At 40.8% G+C, this 18,286-nt stretch overlaps 2 protein-coding genes across 3 annotated transcripts in view; both read left to right on the top strand.

The window, feature by feature from the left end:
* Cda5 (Chitin deacetylase-like 5) overlaps positions 1 to 18,286 on the top strand; it is a 552,116-nt gene that overhangs the window by 187,572 nt on the left and 346,258 nt on the right. The window lies entirely within an intron of this gene.
* Positions 2,339 to 11,491, top strand: LOC135707220 (lipase 3-like). Its single transcript, XM_065228981.1, has 2 exons — positions 2,339 to 2,668; positions 10,409 to 11,491. Exons 1-2 carry the CDS (start codon positions 2,339 to 2,341, stop codon positions 11,489 to 11,491), a joined length of 1,413 nt encoding a protein of 470 aa, XP_065085053.1.

Here is an 18,286-nt window from a genome sequence, read left to right as displayed (position 1 = left end):
CACGTGCCCTCGAGTCAGTCATTCATTCATGCAGTTCGTTCACAGAGAACCAGTGATTGTCGTGCGGGGGAGGATGCCGTGTGTTACATCGAAAATTGATAGATTCATTGAGCAAAGTGTGACTCGATGGATGGGGGAAGCGGAGCGGTGGTGGTTCCGTTTGACAACCTCCCATGTGCCGTTACAGTAGTTGTTGCAAAAAATTTGAAAAACGTGGGTTGCGTCATCTCCGATGACGACGACGACGACGACGACGACTACGGTGGTTATCTAATTAAGCCTCATAATCGACGGTTGTTGCTGCCCCGTTTGCTGGATGAATGGTTTTTAATACCACCGTTTAAAGTAGATTTTTCAGAGCAACGATAGAACCTTTACGTCACTGATGATGGCTGTCGCCCTGAGGTTGAATCGTGTCAATTTTTTTCTCTTATAAAAGTGGGCGGTGGTGCATGCAGTTTTCTACGAAGAAAGAACTTACTGGACTGAAAACCAGGAGAACAGGGGGTTGCCATCAACCATTAGCTAATTGAATTTGGATGCAATTTTGCTGGTGGCCGCCTCGCGTTGGGCATAATTTGCGATAGACAAGCGGTGCATAATGGTGCACACTCAAGATTGACCCGATTGATGCCCCAAATATGGGGGAGGTTCTTGGGTGGATGATTGATTCACTGTGTTGGATCGGTGCTGTGGGATGAGTGAGGGACCTAAACGGTATAGAATGGGGGACTTTTATGCGTCGATTGTGAATGTTGCAATGTAATTTGTATGCACTTCTCGCTGTATGCAAACAATCGGAACCTGATGCAGCTTGAGTTGTTTGATATGGTATCCACCCATATTACTATTATCGTTAAGGTTCGAAACGATTTTTGATCTGCATAGAAAAGGAGTGATACATTTATTTTGTCACGCTCTAAACGGAGAGGGAAATTGAATTAATATAAGATTATGTGTCAAGCGATGCATTGGTAGTGTGTAGCTTTTTTAAGTGATAGACTCTCACAAAAATATAAATAGTAAATAAACACGTCATTCAAAAATCGTTGAATGCAGCAGGCAGCAACAGTGATGTTTTTTCTACTCAATCCTACTTTAATCAAAATAACAATAGACAATTTAGGATATTTTCATGATCGGTATAATATGATTCAATTTCTTTTTTTTATTAGTAAGCACAACATCTAATACCGACTTTTCTTCTCTATTTTCAGGTAATTGGACAGTCCGAGACAAATCTCCGTGCTGAACCAATGTTGTGATCCATCATCGTTGGCTATCCATAATACGGCTGCAATGAGCTGATTTATTTGATAATCGGGAATTGTTGACAGTTAACCGTAGAAGTGACCGATCTTTCTCTTTGAATTCAATTATTTGTATGCTTGCATTCTGCGTTGTAATTATCTAATCACACACACACAAACATTCACAGTTTATTATCGCTGACGGTTGTACTGAGAAAAATCAACAAGGATCATCTGATCGAACTTTTTTACGAATTATTGCACGCACACGACACAGCGCCATTTGAACGAACGAACGCAAGCAGGGTGGATACAAATTATATGGTGATCTTGAAATTTCGAGGTGATAGTAAGATCAATCAGAAATAAGGTTTCCACAGCAATTCACCTTACCTTCCACATTCAAAATTGTGGGCTAGATAGAGAAAGCCTTTTTAACGCAGTTTTTTTTTTTCGTGGTCCCTGTATTTGGTCCCATTAATCCACGCACCCCTATGCCCCGTGTGTGCTTTTTAAGCTTATGTTGCCCCCTTGGTAGAGTTGACGTTGTGCGTTTTTTGACGTAGACTACGTCTTACGGGAAGGTACTGGGGGTAATTCGAAAATTTAAAATTGCGACCGCCACGAAAAGATGTAAGGCTTTGATCGCTTCTAGCTTTGTCATTTATAGATGAAAGTAAAATCCAAATACACCAATCGATAGGAAACAACTCTCATAATCTAATTACAATCAATGCTTTTCCATATCTAAAAATAAACTGTTAGGAAATGCACAAATAAAAACTGATAATTTTATCACTGTTTTCATGAAATAAACGTTCTCCCCAAACCAAAACGTCATAATTGAGTACCATTTGATTGTGAATCGTTTTGCTTGAACCTGAAAAACTATATAAGAGCTCTGCTGTCGTTCCTCCGTTAATGGTTATTGGTTGCTAGACCGTCTAGCAGTATAGTTTCTTCTAATTAATTTTATTGTTACGTTCACGTCGTGCAAGTGCCGTCATCGACAGGTGCATTGGCAAGTCTAATTGCACTTGCCACTAAACAAAGCAAGGTACGCAAGCGTTCTACGACTCCTGCATCGGATGGCGCTAGTAAGAAGGCCCAAACGGACGCCAGTGCTGCTCCGGATGACGCAGCAAATCGGCTGCTATAGAGCAACCAATTCTCGGTGCTCGGAGCTGAAAAAGGAGCAGATTCCCCCGCTGTTTACCCCGATGAAGGACGTCGCCAAACTTAGGGATGAGCTGGTAAAACTCAAATTGTTCCCGCGATTCAAGATCTGTAGCGTAGGAACTAAGATCATGTGCTCCAGCCTACAGCAGTATAAGTCGGTCGGTGATCTACTGAAGAACAGTACGGTGGTGTTTTACACGCACGATTTGCCTTCGGTGAAACCATTGAGGACTGCCGTCGTACGAAGCGGCTGCCGTAAAAGTTGAACTGGTGCCCAATACTAACTATCGTGACCAACTGTTTCTGGTCTACTTCACAAAGGGCTCCACCACCATTGCTGCGCTGTTTCAGGTCATTATCTACTAGGAATCCTACAAACCACAACACCGTGATGTGACCCAATGCACAAGTTGCCTCTCCTTCGGCCATGGTACGAAGAACTGTCATAAGAACAGCGACAAGTGTGCTATGGCGCACTCGACGACGACCTGTGCTCAAGCTGATAACACCGATCCGAAGTGCGTGAATTGCGGCGGTACTCACCGTGCCACTACTCGGGACTGCCCCAAGCGAACGGAATACATCAACATCAGGAAGAAGGTGGTCACTAGCAACCTGCCAGGCTGGCATTGAAACAAATGTACACTACCAGCCATCACGGATGAACAATACCCGGCAATTCAGCCTCGTCGCCTGGTCCCAAACCTTCCACCGCTACCCATCAACAATCAACGAGCTGCACCCTTAGCTCAGCATCGCCTCACTTCTGCAGCGGCCCTGCCAAAACAAGTTTCTGCCTCGGCGCCTGGACTATCGTATGCCCGTGTTGCCTCAGGCGATTCAGTTGACCTGTCATCCAACGCACCTGCAAGACTCTATCTAAACAGCTTCATGCTTCCCTATCTACCGTCACCAAGTATGGACTGTGAAGCTATAAAAATAGCAAATGGGAACGCTTGCTCGCTGACGAACAAGCATAGAGAGCTATTCGATTACCTCAACACCAAGGAGATCGACATTGCCGATCATCACCGAGGCGCACTTGAAGTCCGAACTGAACGTATTCCTTTCCGACTTCCGGCTCGTCAGACATGACCGCACCTGGTTCGGGGTGAGAAAGTGGCCATCGCTGCAAGACGGAACATCAGTTGTCGGTTGCTACCAAACTTCCAACTGAAAACAATCGAAACCATCGGAGTGCAGGCGAACACATCACTTGGCCCAATTACCATCATCGCGGCCTACTGCCCTAAGCAAACCAACAACAGGGACGGGTCGTCAGTGGCCCTCCGGAAAGATATAAAAAAAATCTCACTTCATCATCGCTGGCGACCTGAACGCGAAATACCAAGCTTGGGGCAACGGTCGGAGCAATCGAAATGGCACCATCCTGAATGAAGACCTGCAAGAGGGCCACTATACCCATCTTGACCCCTGACACTCCCCACCGATGGAGTCGGTCCGGGGTCCATCGACATCTTCGTCGGCAACATGTGGCCTTCCAGGAGCTGAGCTCGGACCACTACCCGGTGGTGGCCGTTTGGGTTTTATTAGGGTACTGTAGACCATGATTTAGATTTGTAGAGTTCTTTAAAACCTCAATTAAACTTTCAATGTTACTTGGGCTGAATATCAAATAATTTGAGTACCACGGGTTCGAATCCAGGAATTTACCTTTTAATATTTTTTTTTATGTTTGGATAGAATGTTGATGCACTGCATAAATATAAGAATTATGATTTATTCGGGCCACTGATCATTTCATATTTACGAACATGAAATTTTGTTACTAATAAAGACTTGTGCGAATTGCTTCATGTGGCTTGAAAGTTCTGTCGGAACTTTATTTGAACTTTACGGAACTTGGAAGTGATTTTAATCGTTGAATGCGGAGCTTTTGGTTACTTGGGTCAGCAAAATAATTTTGAGTTTCTAAAGGCACAACAACTTCTTATTCAAACTTATGCTGGGCCTTTAAAGGGTCAACAACTTTGAATCAAAATGATGTTGATCTCGTACAGTATGCAAAAAAAGTTTATCCACCCCCCTACCAATTTACATTTTTTGTTTGTTTTTCTGATGAAAATCAGTTTAATTTTATGAGTGTTCTTCCATGATTTATCAATTTATGTTTATTTATCACATTGCCATTGAAAATACGGCGTTTATATCTTTTCTTGAGATTTCATAAAATGTGGTCCTGGGCCACTTCAATCTTTTTTTTTTAAATATATTGAGGACAACCATGGCTTCTTAAGAGCTACTCTGCCCTTAAGACTTTTCTTATGAATACGATTTCGTACGGATTGTGATGTCAGTTGAATGGAAAACTCGTTTTCAATATGTTTCGCAATTTTCGGAGCTGATATTCCTCGGTTCAGCACCTCCTTCTTCACGATACCTCTGTCAATTCGGCCAGTTGTCTTTGAAGGACGCCCCGATCGCTTAGCTGGTGAGATAGAACCACGCTTTTTGTACATCTGCACAATTCTAGCGACCGTATCTTTGTGAAGCTGGACAATATCGGCAATATCACGGTAGCTTTTGCCAGTTTTGTGATGTTCAATAATCAAATTTCGGATACTGATCGTAATTTGATCTTTTTTGGGCATTTTGAAACAAATAACTTCCAATTTTGAACACAAAACTGAAATTTTAAGCACGAAAACTTCAAGAGTACTAAATGGCAGATAGACACAATGTTTACATTCGAAAAAGTTGCAGAATACACACTAAAACTCTGTAAAACACACTTAAATCATAGTATCCGTTTGGGGGTGGATAAACTTTTTTTGCGTAATTTTTTACAATTTTTCATAATTTATCACATGAAATCTCAAGAAAGATATAAACGCCGTATTTTCAATGGCAATGTGATAAATAAACATAAATTGATAAATCATGGAAGAACACTCATAAAATTAAACTGATTTTCATCAGAAAAACAAACAAAAAATGTAAATTGGTAGGGGGGTGGATAAACTTTTTTTGCATACTGTAAAGGTTAAACAGCTGCCTAATCAAAATGGTTTTGAGCTTCTAAAAGCTCATCAGCTTCTAGATCAAAATGGTTTAAAGCCCTTAAGTTGCAACAGCATTTTAATCCAAATGATTTTGAACTTCTTAAGCCACAACAGTTTGTTAATCAAGCTGAGCTTATAAAGACGCAACCGCTTCTATTTCAAAATTATAGTGAACTTCTAAGGGTGCAACAGTTTGAACAGCTTCCTAATCAATAATTTTGAGCTTCTAAAGGCGCAACAGGTTTGTAATAAAAATAATTTAGAGTTCGTAAAGGCGCAATAGAAATATCATTCCGTTCAAAGTAATAAGCTCTGAAATGGTGGTTACCTAAGGTTACGCATTCACGTAATCATATATTTTCAGAAATTATCCTGAGCTTCTAACGGCGCAACAAGTTCTTAATCAAAATGATTATGAGCTCCTAAAGACACAATAGCTTCATTATCAAAATTATGTTGAACTTTTGAAGGCATCAGCTCCTAATTCAAAATTATTTAAAACTTCTAAAGGCACAACAGCTTTGTAAATCAAATGGTTTTGAGCTTCTAAAAGTGAACCAACTTCTGATTCAAAATGATGTTGGGCTTCCAAAAGCGCATCAGCTTCGTTATCAAAATGATGTTGAGCTTTTAAAGGCGTAACCGTTCTTAATCAAAATAATTTTATGCTCTTGAAGGTTCAACAGGTTCTTAATCAAAATAATTTTAAGCTGCTAAAAAACGCAATAGCTTTGTATGTAAAATGATTTGTGCTTATAAGGCAGCAACAGCATCGTAATATAATTGATTTTGAGTTTCTAAAGGCGCAAATGGTTCTTATTCAAAATGAATATGAGCTCCTAAAGGCAAAATAGCTTCATAATCAAAATTATGTTGAGCTTCTGAAGGCACAACAGCTTCTCAATAAAAAATAGTTTGAGCCTTTAAAGGCACAACAGCTTCTTAATCAAAATGATATTGAACTTCTGAAGTCGCATCAGCTTCTAATATGAAACTTTTTTGAACTTCTAAAGGCGCAACAGCTTCGTAAACAAAATGATTTTGAGCTTCTAAAAGGGCATCAACTTCAAATTCAAAATGATTTTTTTTTCCTTGATTTGTTTTCCGTCGATCTTGTTTTCCGTCCTGAGCACCGATGCTATCGACGCCAGGGAGACAGCTACCATACCTAGACCCTACCTATCGACCCATCAATTCATGAACCGGAGACCAATGGGGCTTTACTTCCTCTCCGAAGGAAGGCGTGATCAGAGATGTGATGCCTCAGAACATCCCGGCGGCGCCGACTAGGATTGAACCCAGGCCTGCTGGGGTGAGAGGTAATCACGCTTACCACTACACAACCGGCACCGCTGAATTCAAAATGATGCTGGGCTTCTAAAAGCGCAACAGCTTCGTAATCAAAATGATGTTGAGCTTTTAAAGTCGTAACTGCTTCACAATCAAAATAATTTTGAGCTTCTGAAGGCGCAACAGCTTCTTATTCAAAATAACTTTAAGCTTCTAAAGATACAATAGCTTTGTAATAAAATGATTTTGAGCTTATAAGGCAGCTACAGCTTCTTAAACTAATTGATTTTGAGCTTCTAAAGGCGCAACAGCTTCGTAATAAAAATGATTTTGAGTTTTTAAAGGCACAAAAGGTTTTTATTCAAAATCATTATGAGTTCGTAATTGCAAAATAGCTTCATAATCAAGATTATGTTGAGGCACAACTGCTTCTCATTAAAAAATAGTTTGAGCCTTTAAAGGCGCAACAGCTGCTTCATCAAAATGGTATTGAACTTCTAAAGTCGTATCAGGTTCTAATTTGAAACTTTTTTGAACTTCTAAAGGCGCAACAGCTTTGTAATCAAAATGATTTTGAGTTTCTAAAGGCGCAAAAGGTTCTTATTCAAAATGATTATGAGCTCCTAAAGACAAAATAACTCCATAATCAAAATTATGTTGAGCTTCTGAAGGCGCAACAGCTTGTCGATAAAATTTAATTTTAGCCTTTAAAGGTGCAACAGCTTCTTAATCAAAATGATATGAAACTTCTAAAGTCGCATCGGCTTCCAATTTAAAGCTATTTTGAACTTCTAAAGGCACAACAGCTTTATAAACAACATGGTTTTGAGCTTCTAAAAGTGCATCAACTTCAAATTAAAAAGCAGTTGAGCTTGCTTAAGCGCAACAGCTTTGTAATCAAAATGATGTTGAGCTTTTAAAAGGGAAATCGCTTCTTAATCAAAATAAGTTTGAGCTTCTGAAGGCACAGCAGCGTCTTAATCAAATGATTTTGAACTTTTAAAAGGCGCAACAGTTTCTTATCACAAATAATTTTAAGCTGCTAAAGACACAAAAGCTTCGTAATTAAAATGATCTTGAACTTCGAAGGCCGCTACAGCTACTTTATCAAATTGATTTTCAGCTTCTAAAGGTGCAACAGCTTCTTATTAAAAACGGCTTTAAGAGTGTACAGGTGCAAAAACTTCGTTAAAAAAATATATTGAGCCACTAAAGGTGCAACAGTGTCTTGATCATCTGAGCTCCTAGAGGTGCAACATGATCATATTCTAAATTATTTTGCAATGCTAAAGACGCTACATTGCATAGCATAGCATAAACCTGGTTGCACAATGTCGTAGGTGGTACGAGCTCCCAACTGTTGTTAAGAAGAAGACCCACCTTCTTCCGTTACTGTTAGATAGTAATTTGTGATTAATTACTTCCTCTTAGATAAAGGATGTGTCTTCCTTAATGCCATGCTCATTACTTCTCTACACTGGTGGGGAAAGGGGAGGAATGTAAGTCCAACACTTACTTAAGAGAGATGCAGAGAACTCTACGACCCCTAATGAATGTCACGAGAAAGGTTGATTTTTGTTAGTAGGGAGGGTAAAGGCCCAAGCGCAATGACAGCGGAAGCGGAACGGCAGCGGCAGCGGAAAAGCCCGATCTGAGTAAGCGTACTTGTCGGATTGAAAACTAGTTAGAAGCAAATCGACATAGGTTAGGCTTCTTGATGTCATTTGTGACAACTGTCAAACTTTCCGTTTCCGTTCCGCTTCCGTCCACATTGCGTTTGGGCCTTAAGCCATAGGATACGCCCAGCCGGCGTTGCTTGCAATCGTTATATCAAGCATTTAATAAATACAAGCTGTAAGTAGTTTATCTGTCCGTTGTTGCTGCCCATTGCCTAAACATATTATTCAAAACAGTCTTCAGATTTTGGAATTAAGAAACGTTATCAGCTCGATCCTGTTGCTCCTTTGCGGCTGAAAATGTTTGTTGATCCTGAACATATGCACAATTCAGTTTGATCGATAGGAGGTTTTCATGTGTAAAAGGTTATTAATAGTATGTGGAATTGTAGATTAGAATGAAGATTCGCCCTTGGCCTAACTCCCACTGTCTGGCAGTGGCATTATGGATACAATCTGCCTGCCATCATTTCTTATGAATGCAAGAAGCTTGAACCCAGGAATTAGAAGGTGACAGCCCTACCGCAGCAACAATAGCCCATTTCAAGAACGCAAGCATTCCGAAGCTATTTTCACACATAATAAGCCCCGCTCCAATGCATTATCGATGCAAATATACACCATTGATAATGTACTGTAACTTTCAATCAAGCAGTAGTGCAACACATGATTGACGCGTATTTAGTAAGTTTTGAAATGATGGTCTTGAATTCGATGGATATTTCCTATTGAGTACAGAGGAACGAAAAGATAAATAAACTTAGCTGAGCATAACTACGCGTAGGTTAGAACAGTCGGCACCACATGCAACGGATAAGAATTTGAAAATTTCCACTTAATGCACTTTTCAACATCACTTCTGTACTTTCAAATTAACACTTTTTAAAAATGAAATTGTAAATTTTTATATCATTTTCACTAGAACGAAAACGACGCAGCAAAACAAAAACACGTCATTTTCGCAGCGCGGCCTACTTCGATCTCCTTTGCAATTCTAAAGACGCTTCAGCTTCGTAATTAAAATTATGTTAAGCTTCTTAAGGCACAACACGTTCTTAAACTCCGAACACGATGTTTCCGGTAAAATGTGTAACGGCAAACTTGCAATTTTTGAAAAATCATAGCTCAGCCATTTATTAACGAATTTCAAATCTATTGACGCCACTTGAAACATTTGCTATCAATAGGTTTAAATTCAATTTATAAATTGCTGAGTAATGATTTTTCAAACATTGCCAATTTGCCATTACACATTTTACTGGAGGCATCGTCTTCGGGGTGTTAATCAAAATTATGTTGAGCTTCTAACGGCGCAACAGCTTCAAATTCAAAATGATTTTGAGCTCCTAAAGGCGCAACAGCTTCGTAATCAAAATGATTTTAAACCAGTGTGGTCAGTTCGACGAGTATATCTGAAGATCTTCGGATTTGTTAATTCACTACAGATCTACGGATCGCCTATAACATTTTATGGATGTTCCGAATTTTTTCATGATTTGATTTTCCAGTTTCTAAAAATTTTGGCTCATCACTTCAAAACTTTTTAACTTTTGTTTTGGTTTTGGAAAATGGTCATTAAATTTAGCAATAATTTAAATTAACAACACTGTTTTGAGCTGTTGTAGCTTCCATTGTAAGCATAAGTAAAAAACTTGAATTTAGAACGCAATTGATGGAAACTTATTATGAAAATAAATATTTTTCGTTGATGGACCGACAAATTCCTAAAACCTACCTATTTAAATAGCAAACCATTAACAGTTATCAACAAGCCATCTTTCACCATTCGCTCTCCACGCATAGTCATCATATTGCGTCGTACAATAAATCCCGCAGCCCATTCGAACAACAACCATAATGACAGGTGCGTGCAAGCTACTAGTGTTCCTGCTAATTCCACTCATTTTCGGAGCCGATCAAAATTGGACCAGATTTTTGGTAATTATTTCCTTTCCTACGAACACAACATCACTCAGTGTTTAATTTACAGCGCAGATCCATCGAAAAGCATGGCTATCCGGCAGAACTGCACTCGGTGATCACTGAAGACGGCTACACCCTAACCTTGTCTCGCATTCCATCTCCTCGGAAAACGCCCATCCTGCTGCTGCATCAGGTGTATGGCTGTTCCATAGAATTCACCATGTTGGGACCTGGGAAAGCCCTCGCACTCTTAGCGCACGACGATGGCTACGACGTGTGGATGGGCAATGTCCGGGGTAACATGTTCTCAAGAGGTCACTTATCGTTGGATCCGAACCGAAATGCCTATTGGGACTACAGCTATCATGAAATTGGTGCTTACGATCTCCCGGCAATGGTGGATTACATACTGTTCCTCACCGGAAAGCAGAAGTTGCACTACGTCGGGCACTCGCAGGGTGCGGCTGTATTCCTGGTGATGGCATCGATGCAACCAAAGTATAATGCGAAAGTGATCAGTGCCCATCTTTCTGCACCACCAGCGTTCCTATCCAAGGCGACATCACCGGCAGGAAGGGTGAGCGGAGAGCTCCTGTCTTCACTGCAGTTGATGGAGAGTTTGGGAATTCGCAGCGTCGGTGATAGGTTCAACAGTGAGCCGATGATGTACTTGAAGCAAGCCATCGATGTCAACGTTGTTAGCGAAGAGTGGATCATGGAAACGGTTTACTTTCTAACCGGCGAGGATCGTGATGGCTTCAACATGTCGATCATGTCGGATCTTACGGCGGCTTTTCCGGCCGGAGGATCGATTCGACAGTTTATGCACTTTATGCAGTGTTACCGGTCCGGAAGGTTTGCTCAGTTTGATCACGGGAAGGCTGGGAACACTAAGCGGTACGGTCATTCGACGCCGCCGGCTTACGCACTGGATCTGGTGACGGCACCGGTGGCCATTTACTACGGAAGCAATGACCGGTTTGTGTCGGCGGAAGATGTGAAACTGCTGGCGAAAAAGCTACCCAATGTTGTGCTGCGGTATTTGCACCCGAATCCAAAGTGGAACCATATTGATTTTCTGTACAGTGTTGAGGCGCCCCAGGTCTATCGGCACATTTTGAACTTGATTCGCTCGTTTGAGCGTAGATAAATACAGGGAACAGGTTAAAGGTATTTGTTTTGGAATTAAAATCTTCGAAATGGCCAAAATTTTAAATTAGGATTGTACTAGAATTAACCCTAGTGCTTTGTTTTGCAAATATGTTGCATGAATTAAACAAAAAACACGCCGATATTTCAATTGTTTGATCGTAGCAGATTGTTATAAATTAAAGCCAAATCCATGACGTATGTATTCACCGTTAATCGATCGGTAGATTTTCTTTAAAAATGATGCCATCATCGCCTAACGGATCGACCTAGGTGCTGAAATTTTCATTCGACACCTGACGATCATCATCATCATCATAATCCAACAACACACTGCTAATTGAGGCCAGCTCACATATTAACACCAAATGGCAACGCCGCCATCAATAAGCGGATCACTATCCAATTAAACTAATCCTCCAATGGACCTAAGAAACGCTGTATTCACACAAAAAAAAAACCGATACCTAACCTCTAGCCTCAATTAACACCTCCAAACGGTGCAATTTTCCTGCATCTATTTTCCTTCCTCAAGAACCATTTCGCACGCAGGCAGCTCCACAAAATTAGCTCCGTCTTCTCCTCCTCCCCAAGAGCGCTCTCTGTCTTTGCTAAACCGAGCGAAGAAAATCGGAACAATTATCCATGCCACATTTGGCGGTCACCGTCGAGTGATGAGAGCAACTTGGAGATCACTTTTTTCCCCCCGCGCTGCTCTACAATGCGTCCTCAGACTGGGGCGGGGTAGCCTTGTAGTCACCAACGGAGCCAAGATCAACCCCTCTCACACAATGCCCACTGGCCGCAGTTAGACCCAGTTTCTGCTGATGGCCATTGTGACTCCGGGTCGGGTGGAGTCTGCACATTGCCGCCGGCTGGTTGAAGATCAAGTGGCATCAAGATCTCCATCCGACAACCATGGCAGCGAGAGAGGTGTCGGTTTTCTAGTTCACTGTTGAGGTCTTTCCCGCGGAGTGCTCTCAGTTTCACTTCAAACAAACGGATGGCAAGAAAAAGTCATTGAACATAACTTTGTTGCTAGCGGTACATTTTTGTTCTGAGAGGGAAAATGTCAAATCGCGCATACGCGCAACGAGCGAACGGTGGTTGCGGTTTTATGCCCTTTTCGGGGGCGGCCCAACCCACCTCCAACTAAGAAGCTCCGATCCCACAAATCATCTGTACAGTGGTTTCCATTTTTGAAGGGTAGTTATAACGAAGAAGCACTCGCAGGTGCTCCCATTCTATGCTTAGAGCTGCAGGGTGACTCAACCTTGACATTTCGCTGTTGGAAATGACGACGTCGTCGCCGGAATAGGGTTTGTCTCTTGCACAAGCTATGTAAGAGTAAGAATGAGTTGTTCCATCGATGCAGTGCACATGAGATTTGCATTGACGGTAATAAATAGTAGGCATCTCGTTATATTAGGGACTTCCCAGTCTGCGGATGAGCTTGTTGGAAGAAAGACAGAAGACCCTCTTTTCATGGCACTAAAAGAAGTTAGAACAACAGGTGACTCCGCCAACGACAAAGCGCAGAATTCAAAGAATGCTCATTCAGAATTTTATATTTTACGATATTTTTGCTGCGAATGCGCTTTGGCAAATATGGCTCTAATGTTGGCCTATGGATCCAAGATGGGGCCCATCGTTAAAAACCTGCTATTTATCAATTTTATCTAGATGAACGCTTCATTGGGACGGTACTAATGGATATTTTTGGTCGCTATTGACAATTTAGTATAAAAAGTAAAGCATGGCCCACTTAGTAATGGAAAAAAATCATTTGGATCTGTTTCGGATTTGAATTAACGGATTTGAACACGGTTTTCACTCAAGTGCATACTATTCCTTATATTCTAAGAAAAAAAAATACGAAACTAATTATTCGTCGCGGTTTCGAAGGACTTCTCGAACTTTTCCTTCAATACGACCCATCATGCAGCGCACAACGGTCTCGTCCACTGTTTTGGTAATTTCACTCATCAATTTTTCATCTGAGCTGTCGTTTTGATGACTGTACCTTTTAACTTCAGTTTCCTCTTCATAACTGGACTCCGTTGTCATTGTACCATTGTTAGTACTTCCCGGCTGTAGTGACAACTCGCAAGCTTCGGCCAAAATGTCACCAGACCATCATGTGACTGGATTAAGGGCAAAGTTCGCTTCTGGAGACATTCTCTTTTGTAAACCTCCGAGTTCATCATTTTCTCAGTGACGAAAACCTTTGTCTTCTAGCCGCAGCTGCCAATTCCGTGCCAAATCATATATTTACGTGCGAATTTATCCGTAAAAACAAATATTAATCTGCCAGGGGCACCGCCTCGAGCCTTCGCTTTTTAAATGTTGGCCCTGGAAGCTGTCCGAAGTCGGCCTTTACATTGGTTTCATCATCCATAAGTATGCACCCACCGGACTTGGTTCGCAGGTTGTCATACTGCTTTCAAGCACGGGATCTACTTACGGTATTCGATTTGGATGCTTACTGGCACGGTATGCCTGTAAGCCTTCGCGGTAACGAATTCACTGCACTGTACTACGGGCGTCATCATACTTTTGACTAAAATCACGATCGGACATACCTGGGTTGCTTCTGATGGAACTCACAACCTTTCTATGGAGCTGACGGTTGGCAGTTCCACTCCAGCTTTTACTTTGAGGTTTCCGATTTGTCGTCAAGATTTCCTTGCACGTTTTAAGAAAGCACCATATGGTGTTCTAGGAAAATTCAACACTTTAGTCAGCATGGACGCGGACCACGTTGGATTTTCCAAGTAACTGTGCATGATTTTTTTTTCTACGCTGAATGGTGACTGTCTCCAAAAGAAGAGCGTTTTATGAACTGAAAAAAATACACGTTTATTGTTATTGTTGCTGTCAACAAATAAACGTCAACAGCTTTCGAATACGTCCACTAGGAGCACTGTAATAAGCAAAAGAGTTTGTTCCATTACTAAGTGGGTCAGGATCATGGTTTTTGGCAATAAATTAAATTTTAATTCATTGAGGAGATTTGTCCTGGAGTTTTACTGTTTTGACGTAGACTACGTCCGACGGGAAGGTACTGGGGGTAAATCGAAAATCTAAAATTGCGACCGTCACGAAAAGGTGTAAGGTTTTGAACGCTTATAGCTTTGTAATTTATAGATGAAATTAAAATCCTAATACATCAATCGATAGGAAATAGCTCTCACAATTTGCAGCAATAAATGCTTTCACAATTTTGTCAAAAAAATCGTTGAAAAATTTATAAATTAAAAGTGATAACTTTATCACTGTTTCAGTGAAATAAACGTTCTCCCCAAAACCAAGTCGTTATAATCAAGTGCCATTGCGCATCATCCTGCTGGAACTTGTAAAACTATATATGAGCTCTGCTGTCGTTCAGAGGCAGGAGCAAATCAGGAATAGGTGAAATTTTTCCCTCTGCCACTGCTGAACATTGCGGCAGTCAGGCTAGAGCGGTGCTGTTGTTAATCCGTTCATCTTCGCATCGGACGGACGGTGTGGTAAAATAGCAGCACACAGTTCGAAAAGTAGTGTAAACAGTGCACACAAATGGAGCATCATATATCATTTAAGTTTACATTATATAGCTTGAGCTTGAGCTTGATTGACCGCCCACGGTTGCTACTCTGTTACTGCCAGATCAGCTGTAATTACACAGAGAACCAATAGACGATGCTTGGGACTAGCAATCATCCTCAATGTGTAAAAACTGGTGATCTTAAATTAGGCAATACCAGCGCCGGCCGCGCCCGAACACAGGTCAAGAAAGGAATGGGAAGGATTGTGTTGACATGACACTCGCTTTGATGGAAGCCGAGAACACCTCTGCACTTCCACGAGGAATCACTGGGATGTTGGATAAGAGGGTTGGGTTTGCAGCAGGGTTCGTTTTGGTAAACGATAAGCTGAATTGATGTCCTAACGATCATATAACGCGAAGGAGCTTGGGACTAAACCCACGGTCTTCTGCTCAGTAAGCAAAAACGTTTGCCACTAGGCAGACGAGCACCTTTTTAATCACCGAGTTGCTGTTATTACCATGTAGTCATATTAACAAATAAAACGATTGCCGAATCTTGAATGTGGATGGGCCTGAGATTAGACTCATGATATTCTGCTCAGTAAGCAAAAACGGTTGCTCTAAGGCCACCGAGCCCCTCATATCACATAATACCGTTGCTCAAATTTGTGTATCGATTCAAACCCGGAACCAACGACAACAACGAGTTTCGCAAAATACACGATACACAAGCGATTTTACTATAAATCTCTTTGATATGTAAGGACCTGGGACCGCGTTTTTCTGCTCAGTAAGCAGGCCACTGTAACCGACGATCTTTAAAATCCGAAAACTAAAAACTACGAAAAAGTACTTAGGCCTTCATTAAGTTCCACTTTCACGCGACGTTCAATGACAGGGTCCTATCCAGGATTACATCTGAAAAATCCAAATCTGGCCAACGCCCACCCTAAACCTAAACCTGTTCTAATCCACCTGAAATGACTAACGAATGGAAGACTTTGACTACCCAGCCATGCAATAGACTCATTCCGTGCCTTATGGCAACTTGATGATTCTATTGCGCTCATCTTTTGGCACCACCCAGGGAAGACTTGGTCCTGTACCCAATGCTTAACTTATCTCCATTCCACTCAGCTACTCGCAATTTCTTGTGATATAGTGGACGGAATATTATTATATGAGACAATTCAATGCAGACGTCTTTCCAAATTTGGCAGATCGACAGGTAATCGGTGAGTTACCACGATAGTTGCTATTCAACAACTCGACAACGTCCCATCGTCAACGCCTGCTATGAGAATTTCCCATTGCAGACGCCAACGAAATGACGTCATCGAGCTATCGATCAACTACCCTGGTTATCGCCTGGTACCTTATAGCACGATGCTAGGAGGCGAACCGGAAGAATCGATGAGCTACCTCTCCCCCTATATCATTTAAGTTTACATTATATATCATGTAAAGTTCTAGCACAATTCATGCAATGTAGCAAATATTGTATACAAAAGCCCATCTTTGTAAACAACATTGTTTACAAGTTGCTCGGTTGTGTGAAATTAAATTTAAGTTTACGTGAATGAATGTTTACATCACAATTAAAATTCAGAATTTTTATCTGTGCAGTCAGCGTGTTCACCTTGATAACAACCAATGATGGGGTGGAAAGGATGAGGAATTTGTGGAGATCGAACAATTGGTCCTTTTCAGGACCACACATATTTTACAGAAGGAGTTATTGAGACTGTTTTCGGTCCCGTTCAAATAAATGTTAATTGTTATTGTTGTAAAACAACCCCCCTCATCCTCCTATAACGACAACCTAAAAAGAATTGACGTTAATTTTTTCACCCACCCAAAGGGGCCAAAAATTCAAGTTGAGTGAAAATTTGCTGTATGCTGTACCTTTGACAGCTACAAAATAGTGCAAAACATGGCTGATACCTCTTTATAAGCAATTATATTAACATCTGAAGTCCATCACATATTCTGCACAAAAGATACTTTCTGTCAAGCTCCATTCATAAAAATCGGCAAAAAATCCTGTCAGGGGCGGGGCTTAGAAAGTAGTTTTTTTTTTGCAGAATATGTAAAAAAAGGACTTTGGATGTTATTTACAAATTACAGATGCATTACTGTAAGAACTGTCAAAATCCTATGAATTTTTTCGCTAGTGTTCGAGAGATTCTGCTTGGCGAACTGAATTTTGATGATTTTGGGCCGTCCCTGTGTTGAAGTAGGATCCAGAGGGACTGTAAACATTCATTTACATCGTTAAGTAGAGCTTTACATTGTTGTTTGTTACAAAATTATTACTCCAAGTGGATTAGTGAGTTTCTGGGTGGTGTTTACAAAAATTAAACCTCTGAAAATGAGTTGTGTAAATGCAAGAATGGCAAAAAGTTAAAGATATATTTCTGAATACTTGTAGTTTGAGTTCCTCATCATGTGCGAATTTTTGATTGCTTGAAGTAGCAAATTCTGATTAAATATTGAACATGGACCAAACTTTCTAATTTTCGATTATGCTGATGGAAAGAAAGTGAGGGAGCAATCCCAAGTAACCAGCAAGTCTACTTAGTAACAATCCGACTAATAATGCGCCAAAGTCCTGTATCAGTCGTATGTTAGCTTTATATTACAAAATAAATCCAAATTAGCGGACTTATTGGTTACATTGGGATGTGCAGAGGTATCCCACTGCGATCAAGCGTTCGGTTAAAGGTGTTATCCATAACAAATGTTCAACGGAGATGGGATGGGCATTGAAGTGGGCATGGGGAATATATTTTATAACAGAGGATTAAAGACAAGTGTTTCATATGCGGAAATATTCCTAACGAAAAGTCCAGAAACAGTCAGAAAAATAACTAAAAAGGGTGAGGAAATTGACATATCAATAGAAGGAAATGGAATAAATTGAGGAAATAAATCAATTCTTCTGTATTTTAAATCAATATCAAGAAAAATGCCCGAGTATACAGGAAACCAGCATGCATCATAGATCAACTTTGCATACTTCACGGCGTAAAGCGAGCAATTGATCATTTTGTCAAGCTTCTGCATTCATGTTCCATCAGATGTCACAGCTGTTGTTTGCGGTGACATCTATCGGAAACTAGACACAATCTGTTTTCCTATAATTGTTCACAGAAGACACTGCAGTGCAAAACATGTCTGGTACCTCTAGATATGCATTTAGATTATTCTTCGAAGTCCCTCCTTTTTTACACATTCTGCACACAAAATAGCTCACTCCTCACAGAA

The sequence above is a fragment of the Ochlerotatus camptorhynchus genome, unplaced genomic scaffold (genome assembly GCF_037179485.1).
Source record: "Ochlerotatus camptorhynchus isolate MF236.1 unplaced genomic scaffold, CSIRO-AGI_Acam_v1.1 ptg000024l, whole genome shotgun sequence".
Taxonomy (NCBI): domain Eukaryota; kingdom Metazoa; phylum Arthropoda; class Insecta; order Diptera; family Culicidae; genus Ochlerotatus; species Ochlerotatus camptorhynchus.
The sequence above is the reverse complement of the archived record's forward strand: the minus strand, read 5'-3'. Positions and strand labels throughout refer to the sequence as shown.

Coding starts and splice junctions, on each gene's coding strand:
- LOC135707220 (XM_065228981.1), top strand. CDS start 2,339: ATGGCGCTAGTAAGAAGGCCCAAACGGACGCCAGTGCTGCTCCGGATG. Junction 2,669..10,408: donor AACCATTGAGGACTGCCGTC/GTACGAAGCGGC, acceptor TTTAATTTACAG/CGCAGATCCATCGAAAAGCA.